Source organism: Engystomops pustulosus, chromosome 3 (genome assembly GCF_040894005.1).
Source record: "Engystomops pustulosus chromosome 3, aEngPut4.maternal, whole genome shotgun sequence".
NCBI classification, from domain to species: Eukaryota; Metazoa; Chordata; class Amphibia; order Anura; family Leptodactylidae; genus Engystomops; species Engystomops pustulosus.
In genome coordinates this window covers 46136946-46152780 of record NC_092413.1, presented here as the reverse complement: position 1 = coordinate 46152780, position 15835 = coordinate 46136946, and the positions used below count along the sequence as shown (strand labels likewise).

General features: G+C 40.6%; 1 protein-coding gene across 1 annotated transcript; it reads right to left on the bottom strand.

Annotated features, from left to right (window-relative positions):
• Nucleotides 1-9780: 9780 nt before the first annotated feature.
• Nucleotides 9781-14478, bottom strand: LOC140121288 (cystatin-like). The gene is made up of 3 exons (XM_072140672.1): nt 14181-14478; nt 11854-11961; nt 9781-9941 (listed from the first exon to the last, which is right to left on the bottom strand). The coding sequence occupies exons 1-3, from the start codon at nt 14394-14396 to the stop codon at nt 9870-9872; spliced, it is 396 nt and encodes a 131-aa protein (XP_071996773.1). The 5' UTR covers nt 14397-14478; the 3' UTR covers nt 9781-9869.
• Nucleotides 14479-15835: the final 1357 nt, after the last annotated feature.

The window sequence follows — 15835 nt, the reverse complement described above, 5'->3', positions numbered from 1 at the left end:
TTGCCTTGGGGTTTTATGGGTATATAAGTGTGTTTTTTGTCAGTATACTATACAGGAAGTCCCCGGGTTACATACAAGATAGGTTCCATAGGTTTGTTCTTAAGTTGAATTTGTATGTAAGTTGAAACTGTATATTTTATAATTGTAGTTCTAGACAAATTATTTTTTTTGCCCTGGTGACATTTGGAGTTTTACATTGCTGTAATGGGACCAAGGATTATCAATAAAGCTTTATTACAGACACCTTACAGCTGATTATTACACCCTGGGACTAAAGTAATAGCATCCAGAGAGCTTCACTAGAGGTCACAGTGGGCAGAGGGGTCCTTCTTTAACTAGGGTCTGTAAGTCGGGTGTCCTTAAGTAGGGGACCACCTGTATATGCTTTTTGAAGTTTCATGATGAGTTTGCACTAGAATTCTATAAAAAAACTAAAGTATCATGTGAGGGCAGCCTCAATAATATTGGGTGTCCTCTAATTAATATACAACCTAATATTATTAATTTATGTACAACTTACTTACATTCATACACAATGGGGCTCAATTATTTATCCAGCTGCTGGAGTTCACCCAAAGTGTATTGTCCTACGATAATGCACTGTGCCGCGATTCACTAAGATCATGGGGCACATTTACTTACCCGGCCCATTCGCGATCCAGCGGCGCGTTCTCTGCACAGGATTCGGGTCCGGCTGGGATTTAAGATGGTAGTTCCTCCGCCGTCCACCAGGTGGCGCTGCAGCGCCGAAAATAATCTTAACGCCCCGGAATGCACCATCCCATAGAAGGTGAAGGTGAGCGCTCCCAAAGCGACACATTTTCGGTTTTTAAATGCGGCGGTTTTTCCGAATACGTCGGGTTTTCGTTCGGCCACGCCCCCCCGATTTCTGTCGCGCGCATGCCGGCCCCGATGCGCCACAATCCGATCGCGTGCGCCAAAAACCCGGGGCAATTCATGTACAAGCGGCGCAAATCGGAAATATTCGGGTAACACGTCGGGAAAACGCGAATCGGGCCCTTAGTAAATGACCCCCCATGTGTCCGATTTCATGCATGTGTCGCTTCCCGCTCAGGTCCGACAGAGTTCACCATCTTTTTAGTGGTGCATGTAAGCGCATGGGCTTACGACACGATTTAAATGTTAAATCCCGGCTCAGCCCATATCACTCGGAGCAGCCAGTCGTGCCAAAAAAGGATCGCATGCTGCAAAATTCTGGCGCAGACACTTGTTAAATACCTGTCTGAGGAAAGTGCGCTCCGCAACCCTTAGTAAAGAGCCCCAATGTTTTTATTTACAGCCCCACACTGACTAATGAATATGTATAGCACTCTCTAATGAAGTTATATATATATATATATATATATATATATATATATATATATATATATATATATATATATATATATCATGCTTATATTTTTTATGTGTTTCATTATATACAGCCCACAGTTTCATTATATACCACCCCATATACAGCCCCTCATTTCATTATATACGGCCCCCCATATACAGCCAGTAGTTTCATTATATCACCCTCCATATACAGTTCCCCCAATTTCATTATATAAAGCCCCCTAACATGAACATCAATACAGCCCCCACATTTTCATTATATAAAGCCCCCATATACAGCCCCCACAGTTTCTTTATGTACAACCTCAGTTTCATTATATACAGTCTACATCCACCCTAACTTGTTAAATGGGTGAAGTTGGACCAAAACAAGATGGCTCAGACAGCTCATTCCCTCTGCTCATCCCTACTACTAGATTACCTGAACAATAAGCATTTTCCCCTCCTCCCCCTAGATCAGCCAGCTCCTTAATAGTGCAGAGATCACACTGGAAAACAGGAATCGTTGCAAAATCACTTTTTTTTATTTTCTTTATCTTGTGTCCCGATATCCAATGGATGCGTCTTTTCCCTTTTGGAAGGTAAGTACTAAGATGATCAGATGGATCCTTGTCAAATGTTACATCGATGAAAGCTGTTTTGATTTCTCCATCAGGGCCAGATTATAGGGGGAGTGCCTGGGGAGCGCACACTGGGGCTTGTACCCCTTTGCCCTTAAAGGGGGCCCCACAACAGTATGTTATGGGGATGTATATAGTTATTTTAGGGGGGTTTGTATATAGTTAGGTATTACAGGGAGCTGTATACGGTTAGTTATTACAGGGGGTTGTATATAGTTATTATAGGGAGGCTGTAGTTAGTTACAATAGGGGACTATAGATAGTTATTATAGGGGGACTGTATATAGTTATTATAGGGGACTGTATATATTTATTACCGTGAGCTTTATATATATTCATACAGGGGGCTGGGTATAGGTATTAGGGAGCTGGATATTTATTACAGGGGGTCTGGATATATATTTATTACTAGCAACATTTACTTTAATGAAAAAAATTGTGGGGAGGGCCCCCAACCAGTTTGCGCCCAGGGACCCCCACCACCCTTAATCCGACCCTGTTCTCCATGATATAGCAACAGGTTGGCGACTATCCACTAGAAAACCATGAGGAATTGATACAGAAAGTATATTGGGAAAATGTATAACTATTTATTATTCAAACAATAACATTTATTTGCTGAAATGGTACTACCCCTTTAACACAAAATGATAGTTGAATAGAAGAGCCTAGTAGACTTTAACTGCTGATGTGCTGAAGAATAACCACTAGATGGCGAACATGCTCTATAATAAGAATTACTTAGTCACCAAACTGACAGCACTAAACTGAAGGCAGAACTGCGGAAATCTCTTCTGTACAGAGACTGTAAGAAAACTATAGTAACGTGTAAGAATAAGCAATTATAATATTTACAGTTATAATAAAATAATAACAACAAAGTGAATAAGCCTATTAACCAGATATGGAGTTAGATGCTCTGGGAGGAAAGTCACATCACTGTCCTGTGTTCACCTATTTACTTGACGTGACTGTGTGCCTGCGCCTATCTGTATGTGGCTGAAACATCTGAAGACATATTTATGAGGGGTGTTTAAATAGTTATGGCTGTTTAAAATATGAGAAACTAATTATATCCCTAACGGTACAATAAAGAGTTTTTATAGAATTCATCCCAATTTCTGTTCAATTAGATTTTACTGAATGCACAAAAATAATTTTGTGGTGCCATTTATTTTGTGTGTGCAATATAATCTTTTGACTGCAGAGTTTCAATCTGTTGCACAAAATACAAATTTGTGCCACACAGAATATTATTTTGTTAAAGAGAATTTATCTTGTCACACAAAATTCCCAATATACATTTTGCCACTGAATTTACAATTAATTTTGTCACTCAGAATTCATTTTGTCATAGAATAATCACAAAATACATTTTTCACACATTTGTTTATTTTGCATAAAATATTTTTGTAAAATAAAAAAACTGCTAATTCTTTCTAATAGTTGTAGAACCATCTATGGAAGCTGCAGACCATCTCTTGAAAAGTCCGAAAAATTCACTTTCAGGCACTCTGCAGGAAAAATATCAAGCCCTGGATTCCAAATTCTGACTTAATAATTGCAAAGCAGTTTTGTGACTTATTGAACTCCATTGCAACATTTCAGATTTTTACACCATTTCAGCAATTTTTTGCTGGAGTTTAAAGAGAACCACTTATCACCTTTCTCCACTCCCAATTATTTGAACCCTTTAATAGGTATATTTCTAGTCATTATAGAAGATTTGAAGTTTTTTCTCTAGTCTCTGCCATTCACAAACATCAGTGTCATTATTTTCAGCTATCCACTGTCAGATGGGTGGAGCCAGGATATCTGCTCAGGTCAAGGAGCACCCACCTGAGAGTAGTATGAGTAATTGGCATAGTTTTAGTATATAATTGTGGAGATTTATCAGTGTCCGAGAGCAAAACTGTTCTAGTCGTTCATGGAAACAATAATATAATAATACTGTATGAATGATACTAATAGTGTAAAACATAATAATACTGTATGCAAGTGGTCTTCAATCAGCGGGCCGTGGCCCATAACCGGGCCATTGAACACTTGGTTGCAGGCCACGGTCCAGAGGAGAAAAAAAATGGATATTCACCTCCAGACCTGCTCTGACCGCAGGGGGGGCACTGCTGTGGGCATTTTATGGGGAGGGGCAGTGCTGGAGACATTTTATTAATGAGGGGAGGCCACTGTTGGACATGCTATTTGTGAGGGGAAGGCGCTGCTGAACATGTTATTAGTAAGGGGAGGCCACTGTTATTAGTGAGGGGAGGCCGCTGCTGGCACATATTATTAGTTAAGGGAGGCCACTGCAGGGGAAATGTTATTAGTGAAGGGAGGCTGCTGCTACACATGTTATTAGTAAAGGGAGACCACTGCTGGACATGTTATTAGTGAAGGGTAGGAGCTGCTGGACATGTTATTAGTGAGGGGAGGCCGCTTCTGGACATGTTATTAGTGAAGGGAGGCCACTGCTGGACATGTTATTAGTGAAGGGTAGAAGCTGCTGGACATGTTATTAGTGAAGGGAGGCCGCTGCTGGACATGTTATTAGTGAAGGGAGGCTGCTGCAGGACATGTTATTAGTGAGGGTAGGCCACTTCTGGACATGTTATTAGTGAAGGGAGGCAGATGCTGGACATGTTATTAGTGAGGGGAGGCCACTGTTATTAGTCAGGCGAGGCCGCTGCTTGATATGTTATTAGTGAGGGTACCCTAGGAGGATGGAAAGGGCGCACTTGGGCAAGGAGATTGTCACTGAAGCGCGGCTGGGTAAGTTGCACTTCTGCTTCATGGGTCACAGGAGCTTGATTGTATAGCCGTTATAAAGTGATTTTTTTGTGTGTGTATTTGGTAGGATTATTATTTAAAGAGAACCCGTCATGCAAAATAACCCCCCTAAACTAAATATATTTTCATAAACTGCCATTAGAGAGCATTGCCTCTATCCCTTCATTGTCCCTCTACATGCCTGTAAACCTAATAATAATAATAATAATAATAATTCTTTATTTATATAGCGCACACAGATTACGCAGCGCTGCACAAGCATGTCAAATTGGTCCCTGTCCCCATGGGGCTCACAATCTAAACAACCTAACAGTATGTTTTGAAGTGTGGGAGGAAACCGGAGGAAACCCACGCAAACACGGAGAGAACATACAAACTCTTTGCAGATGTTGACCAGGGTGGGATTCGAACCCAGGACTCCAGTGCTGCAAGGCAGATGTGCTACTCACTCAGCCACCGTGCCGCCCTAAGCAATGAGGTCCTAAAGCTGTATGCAAATGACCTGTGAAATGTCCAATGAAGCATTAGCATATTCAAGCTGTCCACTCTATTCATGAGTGGGAGGCACAGCCACACCCCCAGTGCATGACAGACAGCCTGTATAATGATGTGAGGCTGTATAATGATGTGCTTCCTGGTGCTGGTGGCCACACCCCCTGCAGCCTGTGTGTGTTTAGGAGGGAACCATAAGCTCCAGGCAGCCATGTTACAGCAGAACATGTCAGATTCATGTGTAGCTGATGTCTGTGTCTCTCACATGTGTATTAGGAGGATGCAGCATGTCAGCAGGTGCAGCACACACACTAGCCATGCTTTACTATACATTACACACAGACATGAGCAGGGGGAGGAGAGGGGAGGGGTAACAGGAGTGACATCACTGCCTCTGACCATGTGACCAGCCTCATTTACATGATAAAGAATAGATGATTTTACAATGATTAATGTATGAAATAACTAGATAAAGGCTGGGATGGGAACCTTTTGAGCTGCTACAACAGGTAGTAGTGACAGGACAAGTGACACAGACCTGATGACAGGTGTCCTTTAATGTTATGAACTCATGGGTGGGAGGGTGGTTGGGTTTTTCATATACATATTGATTATGTTAGTATTACTGAAGCATATGTAAATATTTTAAAACATTTCTAAATAAAGAATTTACAAAAAAAAATGTGAAAAAATAAAGGGACAATGCATAATCTGCTCCGAATGGCGCAGCTCTCCTTCTATGCCCTGGTGGGTGCCCATACAGCACGTTACCACGACATATGGGGGATTGTTGTACTCGAGAGAGATTGGGGCAGATTTACTTACCCAGTCCATTCACGATCCCGCGGCTCGTTGTCCGACGTGGATTCGCGCCCTGCCAGGATTCACTAAGGTCGTGCGCCCGATATCCACCAGGTGTCGCTGCTGCGCCGAGGTCCGCCGGAGTTTACCATCTTCTTCCTGGTGCTTGTAAGTGCGTGTCAAGCGACACATTTATTTTTTTTAAATGCCACGGTTTTTCCGAATCCGTCAGGTTTTACGATGGCCACACCCCCCCATTTCCATCACATGCAAGCCGGCGCCGATGCGACACAATCTGATCGCGTTTGCCAAAAACCTGGGGCAATTCGGCGCAAAATGGTAAAATTTGGAAAACCCGACGGAAATGTGCGATTCGGACCCTTAGTAAATGAGCCCCATTGGGTATCAAACTATGTTGATCTTTTGGGTATTTTATCCACTGAGAATTTGTAAATTGAAAAACACATTCATTTAGCCAAAAAAATGTATCCAAGAAATTTCAAAATTGTACACGACTTTGTTTTAACCACTGTTGAACAATTAAAGGGTTAACAAACTTTTACTGTAATTTACGGATCTCAAAGTGACTTGAAATCTGAGCAGGTCCCTAAATAGCGCGTTTTTTTGCGTTTTTTATGAAAATGTGAAAAATCGCAAAACATACCGGCAAAAGTTTTTATTAAACATGAAGTACAAAGTGTCCCAAGAAAACAATTTCGAAATTTCTTTGATATATTGAAGCATTCCAAAGTTACAACCACTTGTAGTGACACAGGGCAGATTGGAAAAAATGGGCTTTGTCAGGAAGGTGAAAAAAGGCTACGGCGTTAAGGGGTTAAAAGAGAACACAAGGCATGGTGGGATCTATGGGCAAGCTAGATGGCCTCAACCTGAGGGCATAGACGGACAGACATTATTCACCCCTCCACTTCACCTCTGGTGAGAGAGATTTTTGTCTACCACTTTTAGAGCAGAAAATGCCATAACATTGGAAAGAAAAAGCCTCGTTCTGTTTGTTTTCAAAGGGGGAATCACATAAAATAATTTGGTAAAATCACTATAACTTTACAGTTATGCTTTACTATAAGACACTGGGGCTTATTTACCAAGGGTCACACTGCTCACTTTTGTTGGACTGTGCCCTTTTTTCGGGGATTACACGGCTTGCACAGGTATTTAACAGGTGTCTGCGCTGGGATTGTGGCACACAATATCTAGATGTCTCCTGCAAGTCACGGCATTGTTATATCATGTGATTTATTAACCAGATCCATCATTTTGGTTAGGTGTGAAAATAAAGCAAAGCAAAATGCATACAGTGTACCGCCATGTAGTATAAAATGAATACAGCGTGCCATCATGTAGTATAAAATGCATACAGCGTGCCACCATGAAGTATAAAATGCATGCCACATATTGCCATGTAGTATAAAATGCTTACAGCATAACCCCATGTAGTATAAAATGCATACTGCATGCGGCCATGTACTATAAAATACATACAGCGTACAGCCATGTACTGTAAAATACATACAGCTTACCACATGTAGTATAAGATAGATACAGCATACCGCCATGTAGTATAAAATAGATACAGCCCACCACCATGTAGTATAAGATAGATACAGCATAACGCCATGTAGTATAAAATGCATACAGTGTACCGCCATGTAGTGTAAAATGCATACCGCATACCGCCATGCAGTATAAAATTCATACTGCATACCGCCATGCAGTATAAAATTCATACAGTGTACCGCCATGTAGTATAACATAGATACAGCGTACTGCCATGTAGTGTAAAATGCATACAGTTTCATCAAAAAGGTATCCAGCACGCATGGGAACTGGTTGATTCCAGTGGACCTGTAGCTGAGAATGATTGGTTTTTCCACACCGATGTATGCTGTCTGCTTTTAAAGAATAAAGCTTCAATCAATCAGTTCCCATGCGTGCTGGATACCTTTTTGACGAATCTGGTGGACCTAGGGATCTCGAGGTGTTGGCTATCATTGCACCGGGAACAAAGAAGGGAGGTGAGCTGAACTTTTTTGTCTACAGATACAGCATACCGCTATGTAGTATAACACTCACGTATAAGGCAAGGCTCCTAATTTTACCACAAAAAAAAAAACTGGCAAAAGTTATTGACTGGAGTATAAGCCCCAGGATAGGAAATGCATCTGCTACTCCACTAAAATGTCCAGCAGCAGCCGCACCTCGTTACTGGAAAATCCACAGGAGAGCCCCCCCTTTACAGAAACATCTACAGCAGATGCCCCCCTATACTGAAATGTCCACCCTAGATGGCCTCCTTTAACTAAATGTCCCCCCCAGATGCCCCCTTTTAATGAAATGCCCACCCTAGATGGCCCCCTTTAATAAAATGTCCACCCCAGAAAGAAAATATCTATACTCACATTTTGACTTCTTCTCCCCGGCCCCGAGGCTCCGTCTTCTCCCAGTGTCAGACCTGCACGGCGCATAAACAATGGTGTCACACGGCCCAGGCTGTGAAGTGATGTGCCCGGGAACAGCAGAAGACGTAGCCGTGGGGCTGGTGAGAAAGGTGAATATAGATTTTTTTTTTTGGACTGATGGCAGATCTTTATATAGGGCCTGGGTATACAGGGCCCCCGCAAGCCAAAGTCCCCGGGGCCCACCCATACTGCCTATATGAAGATCCACCATTGACTGTGACTAGGGCCCACGTTAGAGGACGGCAAATGGGGCATTTGTCCAGGGCCCCCTGTCCCAGAGAGGCCCCCTGTTTATCATCTATCTCCTATCTATATATCTATCATCTATCTGTATAGTTATCTATCTCCTATAATTTGACCATTTCCTATCTATGTATCTGTCTATCTAACAATTTATCTATATAGCTTTTTGTCCATCTAATTATCTATATATATCCTCTATCTATTATCTATCAATTTTCTATCTTTCTTCTACTGTATATCTCTCATATCTATCTCCTATTTCAAATGAACTTTGAAGTGAGATATAAATTGGGCTTATAAAGTCAAGGAGGCGGAGTGTTCTGCACCGATGTCAAGCTTTCCTGTCTCAGAATACCCCATCTACTGTAAATGACATCATGCACCAGGTTACAGGAGATCAAGTCGATAACGGCCCTGGACACAGGATTGTCTAGTACAGTGAAGTGGGCATTCTTAGGCGAGGAGAACTTGACTTCAGTGCTCAGTTTTCCCCCCCATGTCTTTATACAACCAATTTACATCTCACTTCAATGCTGATTTTCTGGATGATGCCACCACACTGAACCATAAAAGAAACATGAACTTGAAGTATTTAATCTGCTTCCCAACAATCTGGTTGCGGTGTATTAGGTTAATTTCTGCTGACAGGTTCCCTATAATTGGATATATAAATATGTGGTTTAATCCTAATTGGAAATAGATAATGTTTCAATACTCACCTCAAAACAAACAGAAATTCAAAAGATGAACTGGGATATTCTGGTTCAGAAAATGTAAATTTTGGTGTTTTTATTTCCTTTTTATTACTCTTATGACAAAATATTTGTAATGTAAATGAGACATTTTGTACTGATTTCCCATTCTTGTTACTTCTTAGGGTGTATAGTTAGTTTAGAAATGTTTGACACACAGTTCCATTTCTTTTCTTTAGTTAGTGACCCCTCTGATCTCTGTCATCTCTCCAGATTTCATAAATGAGAAAAATAAACCAGTGCAACACATATAAAGAAATGTTTAATATACAGAATACTGCAAATGATATTACAAAGGTTGTTCAGAGTGTTCAGAAGAAGCAATCTCTGCATTAGTTTTACATACAAAAACTTTTAAGCACTTCCTTGATATTTTGCCATGGAACAATTACAACTTCAAATGTGCACCTCTGTAAAAGAAAAAAAAAAAGAAAGAAAGGATAGAAGTTACAAACATCACAAAGCGCATTAACAAACATTTCTGCCAGCTTTAAGGGAAACTACCGCCTCCACCAAGTTTGATAAACTGCTGGTACCATGTTGTAGAGAAATGCTATGTGATCTCCAACATATATTTATTATTTCTGTCCATTATGCAGTTTCTGAGACATTCCCAGTTTAATCCATATGCTAATGAGGCAGTTGGTGCACCCAGGGTGTGTCCTCAGCACCCAGACCACTGCTATTCCTGCCTAAATCACAATCTTTGGCTTATTTGGTGGAGATGGTAGCTTTCAAGACAGGAATAGCAGTTCTCTAGTTGCTTAGAACACGGGCTTGGTGCCTAATTAGCATACGGATTAAACTGGGAATTTCTCATATTTTCATAGGTAATAAATTCTTCAATTGGGATGGGGCAATATTCACCAAAACAATTGAATACTATCCAGAACAGCTTACAGGACAGAAATCTTCTATAGTTTAGGGCAGCTAACAGGCAGTTAACAGGAACTTGCTGCCTGCTATACTTCTAAATGTCAGGGGTCCTGTGGCATTAAGACGCTTATCCCACTCTCCCCTCCCATTGTCTTATGAAATCTTGTGTCAGCAAAGATTTTGTCAGGCAGCGGTGACGGCAGCACTAAGGGAGCATGGAGGAGCTTATGAGTGCTTCATAGGGCATGTAATAGCCAGAGACTCCGGTGGGTAGCCCCAAAGCACATCTGCTTCATTTAAATAAAGATATAACTTCACTTTAGAACTAAAGTAACGCAGCAACGCAACTAATGAACATATAGCTGTATTCATACTTCTATAACCTACCTTGCAGCATGAGTGGTTAATAAACATGTAAATTTAATCCACCTATAATTACTCCCATTCTTTGCAATGGGAAGTAATTGTTTTTTCCACTAGAGGATAATATCTGCTCAGGACAAAGCATGGTGACTGATTTTAAAGTGGATTCTGTGCAGAAATTTAAATCAAATGAAATATCTGCAAAATAAGTTTCAAAATCCATAGCAAAATGTGTTTTTCAGAATTCTCTGTATGAGCCTACCCCTAGGGATATTTTTGTTTGTTTGTGGTGTGAAAGAGATACTGCAGATATTTGCGGCAATTGAGAATTGTGCTGCCACCATTAACATTGCAGCCTGAGCATGAACATATATGAGACATAGAACATTCACCTTAACGTGTAAAATTTATTAAAGGGAACCTGTCATCAGAAAATGCCCTAATTTACCATTTCTAGTATGTTGTGAAGCAGATTAACACCTTCCAGATGATGTTTCTTTTATGTGTGGTGGCATAATTCAGAAAATCAGCTTTAAAGTGAGCTGTACATTGGTTGTATAAAGTCACCTCAGCATTGAAGTCAAGCTCTCCTCACCTCAGAATAATGGAGATCTGGTTAATGATGTGTCTGGATGCAGGACCATCATTAAACTCTGCGTCTTGACTTTATACATATACCAAATTACATGTCACTCTAACAATCATTTTCTGGACGATGGCACCACGTTGGGCCATGAAATAGACATGATCTAGAAAGTGATTAATGATGTACTGGTAGGGGTTTATTAGGTCAATTTCTGCTGACAGGTTCCCTTTGAGGGTTTTAGACCATTTTCAGGCAGTTTTCCAACTTGTGTCCTCATGAAAAGGGGACGTGTCTTAGTCTGTGCACCAAAAATTCATTTGTAAACTAGAGCAGCTAATAGTTGGTCTAAAGTAGACTCCACTGTTCTCAACTACTCCAGATTTATCATCCATCATTATTTATTTGGCGCAGAATAAATTTCCAGAGTCTAACTCTGCACTGGTCTATTCACCAACACTTTCCTAAATCTCTCTAAATTTCTTTGACAAGACGTTTACCTGTTTCTTTGTGTTCTGATTTTGGCATTCTTCTGTATTGACTATTCCTTTAGGGCAGGGACTGACCAACACTTCAACTTCTATTGCATATTTCATACCAGCAACCACCTAAAACATGGGAAGGAAATGGTTAATGCAGCAAATTAATGCAATGTACAGGCTATCCCCTACTTAAGGACACCCGACTTACAGACGACCCCTAGTTACAGACGGACCCCTCTGCCCACTGTGACCTCTGGTAAAGTCTCTGCATGCGATTACTATAGTCCCAGGCTGCAATGATCAGCTGTAAATAGTCTGTAATGAAGCTTTATTGATAATCCTTGGTCCCATTACGGTAAAAATTTTGAAACTCTGATTGTCACTGGAACAAAAAATCTTTTTGTCTGGATCTACAATTATAAAATATATATAGTTTTGACTTACATACAAATTCAACTTAAGAACAAACCTATGGAATCTTGTATGTAACCCGGGGACTGCCTGTACTGGGAAGCAAAATACTAAATGTCACATAATGTCAGAGTTCATACATTTGGTTTTCATAAGCAGTTAACACCAGAGAGAAATTGGCAAGTCCGCAGCAAATATTGGCCATGATTTTTTTAGCAGCCAACCTTCTGTGACATTATCATAATAGTAAATGTGATGTACAGTGTATGTGTTTCCAGTGTTATTGTAGTTTTTATTTGTGTAAAATATTGAAACCCTTATATACAAAGAATTTGGGTTTGAGTTGCTTTTGAGCCATTTTTGAGGTCTATAATTATTTTTAATCATTTCAGCATGTATATTTCCCATAAGCAATGTTTAGGCTTAAAAAAAATTGTATATAAAAACCCCATAAAAAATCTAAAAATAGCTGCAGTGCAATGTAATGTAGTTTGTAATGTAATGAAGCCTCTATGGAGAGGGCTCACAGTCTGAGCCCTTTCTATGCAGGGAAAGTGACTGTAGTATGTGTATGTATGTATATTAAACATTTGGGGGAAAAAATAAAATTCAAATCTCCCTTTCCTAGACTAAACACTAAAAGTGGGTCATACAGAATAAAAATTAAATAAAATTTAAAAAAATTAACATATTCTATATTTTGGACCTATTCCTGGTTTCACTGGCATACTAGGGCAAAACACTAACCAAATACTGATATGTGAAAAAAGCCCCAAATTCTGAAGTAACAGTCAGATAAAGGAACGGATACAAGAGACAAGTCCTTTACTGTATTTCTCTTCTTTGGATCAACCCCTATAAAACTATATGTATGAATTCAGTCTTAAAGGACGTCTACCACCAGGATGAAGGATTGTAAACCCAGCACACTGACATACTGGTATTTGCTCCCTCTGAAATGATCTGTCCTTTCTTTATCTTCTTAAGCCCTTGTTTTTATAAAAGAAAAGGATTTAAAAGTTATGCAAATGAGCATGAAAGGCTCCAAACTCAATAGATGTCAATGGAGCCTGATGCCCCTCAGGCTAATTTGCATCATTTTTAAAAGCTAAATGAAGAGCTGATCCTGTCAGAGGGAGCACACACCAGTATGTAAGTGTGCTTAGTTTACAATCCTTGATCCTGGTGGTAGATTTCCTTTCATTTTCCTTCTTACTAATTGAATATATATAAATAGAACATTTGAGTACAAGAAACCAATGTAAAACCATCTTAAATAACAGAAAGATTATAAGAAAACATTTTGTATGTAAATCATATGCAAGTATGCAGCTTGCTCCTCCCTTATTTCTTTCAAATCGTTCTACCATACTAGACGCTGCCTGTGGGCAGAGGGGCGCTGTTCCTGGAGGAAAGAAAGCTTTGCTGTGAACACAGTCCTAGCTGTTGGTCCAACAAGTGAAGTGTTAAAAGTGAAACTCTGCCCATCACAGTAAAGCTTCTCCCCTGCTGGATGTGCGCCCTTTGTCCTGTGTTGTGTGTGTTTAGTCACCAAGCTCCCGGCACCTATCGCACAGATACTAGTATGCGCAGATACTAACTCTCGCACAGCCGGCCGGCGTTAGGTCCCGAGAGCTTGGTGACATCACGGCTCTCAGCACCTGAAGGAGGACGGGTACAATGAAGGAGGCGTGAATATTTAAACATCGGAAGCCATCGCCCCTCCGAAGATGACGTAGGGGTAGCACCGGAGGCCTATTTACATATGAAAGTTAATGGTTTTTTTAGCGAATTTAAAGATCGCCGTGCCTAACTAAAGTATGTGCCGGCATCACTATTAAATAGCCTACCGGGTAGTCTGCTCGCATGATTTCATCAGCAGTGGTAGGTTTCCTTTAAGAGCAGACACATCTATTTGTGTTCTCATTACTGACCTGCTTCCTCATCCGGATAATCTTGTTGATTTCAGTGATGTAGCCATTTCTGCCCTCATTGTTGTATTGTTCTGTAGCAAACTCCAAAGCCGACATTGCACCTTTATCTCCTTCTTTAGCCTCTCTCCATCCTCCTAGCAAGTTCTTGTTTTGTGCAGAGACTTGTGTGCATAGAGCCAAGGTGAGGACAAGACATATCTTCCAGATCATGGCCATCTCTGTGGTGGTGCTGGTGGATGTTTGCAGTTTCTGTTCTATATTCAGAGTGTGCAGAGGAGAACGTCCTTCAGTATTTAAGCTGATCAGCCCCAGCCTTTGCCAAATCTGTCTGAATCACATGTTTGGCATCCAGCTGCTGCTTCCAGGGAGATATCCAGGAAACACAGTCACAAACTACGTGGAGGGCTGACACTTTCATCTCTCTTGTCATATTGAGCTTTTACAGCTTTCGATCAGTTGAGAGTTACGAAAAACAGAAAAAACATATACAAGTAATAAGTACAGGCTGTCCCTGGGTTACGTACAAGATAAGTTCTGTAGGTTTTTTCTTAAGTTGAATTTGTATGTAAGTCGGAACTTTATATTTTATAAATGTAACCCCAGCCAAAATTTTTTGGGTCTCTGTGACAACTGGATATAAAAACTTTTGGGTTGTCATAAGAACCAGGATTAACAATAAATATTAATTGCAAACACCTTTAATAACTGTTACAGCTGATAATTGTAGCCCAAGTCTAAAGTACAGTAAATGACCAACATCCAGAGGGCAGTTTGTAACGAGAGGTCGTCTGTAAGTCGGGTGTTCTTAAGTAACGGACCCAAAGCTGCAATGTTGACACAGACTTTATTCGAAGTTTCGTTCAGGTTGGGGTTCGGCTCAGCAACCATGCGGGCATTAAATGGTGGGGGTTTGGGTCCATATCTGAACCTGAACTTGGCCAAACCCTGACTTTATTGGGTGCTGTCCTAATAGAATAGAATAATGGACACTTAAAACTTATGGTCAAGGGAGCCCCTCCATTTACCATCCGTTCCAATTGACTTGCAATGGGAATCGTTACTTATAACAGCAAAATAAATGCTACAGCTACTACAGGCAGCCCCCGGGCTACGTACAAGATAGGTTCCTTGGGATTGTTCTTAAGTTAAATTTGTATGTAAGTCGGAACTGTATATTTTATAATTGTACCTCCAGACCAAATTTATTTTTGTCCCAGTGACAATTGGATTTTCAAATTTTTTTGCTGTCATGGAACCAAGCATTATCAATAAAGCCTCATTACAGACACCTTACAGCTGATAATTATAAGCCTGGAGCATCCAGAGAGCTTCAGCAGAGATCAAAGTGAGCAGAGAGGTCAGTCTGTAACTAGGGGTCATCTGTAAGTCAGTGGATCGCCTGTATTATATTTGCCATTTTAGGTAACGACTTTAATTCTTACAGTATTCAATTCCATGTTCACCCCATTTCACACCCCTCCACACTCACTTGCCGTGGAGGTGGTGAAACAGGGGAAATAAATGCAATTCCTGGCGTGGCTTCAGAAATTGCAATTATTTCAGAGCTCGTACTTCAGAAAGTGAAAGAAAGTTGTACAATAATACAGGAGTTGAACAACTACATTCCTCCTAAATTTTGCAATAGCAAAAGGGAC

What these genes read in the sequence shown, in the direction of transcription:
- LOC140121288 (XM_072140672.1), bottom strand. Translation starts at nt 14,396, where the DNA reads ATGGCCATGATCTGGAAGATATGTCTTGTCCTCACCTTGGCTCTATGC. An exon ending in TTATCCGGATGAGGAAGCAG is followed by an intron (nt 11,962 to 14,180) that starts GTCAGTAATGAG and finishes CCCATGTTTTAG; the next exon opens with GTGGTTGCTGGTATGAAATA. An exon ending in ATCAGAACACAAAGAAACAG is followed by an intron (nt 9,942 to 11,853) that starts GTAAACGTCTTG and finishes TTTCTTTTACAG; the next exon opens with AGGTGCACATTTGAAGTTGT.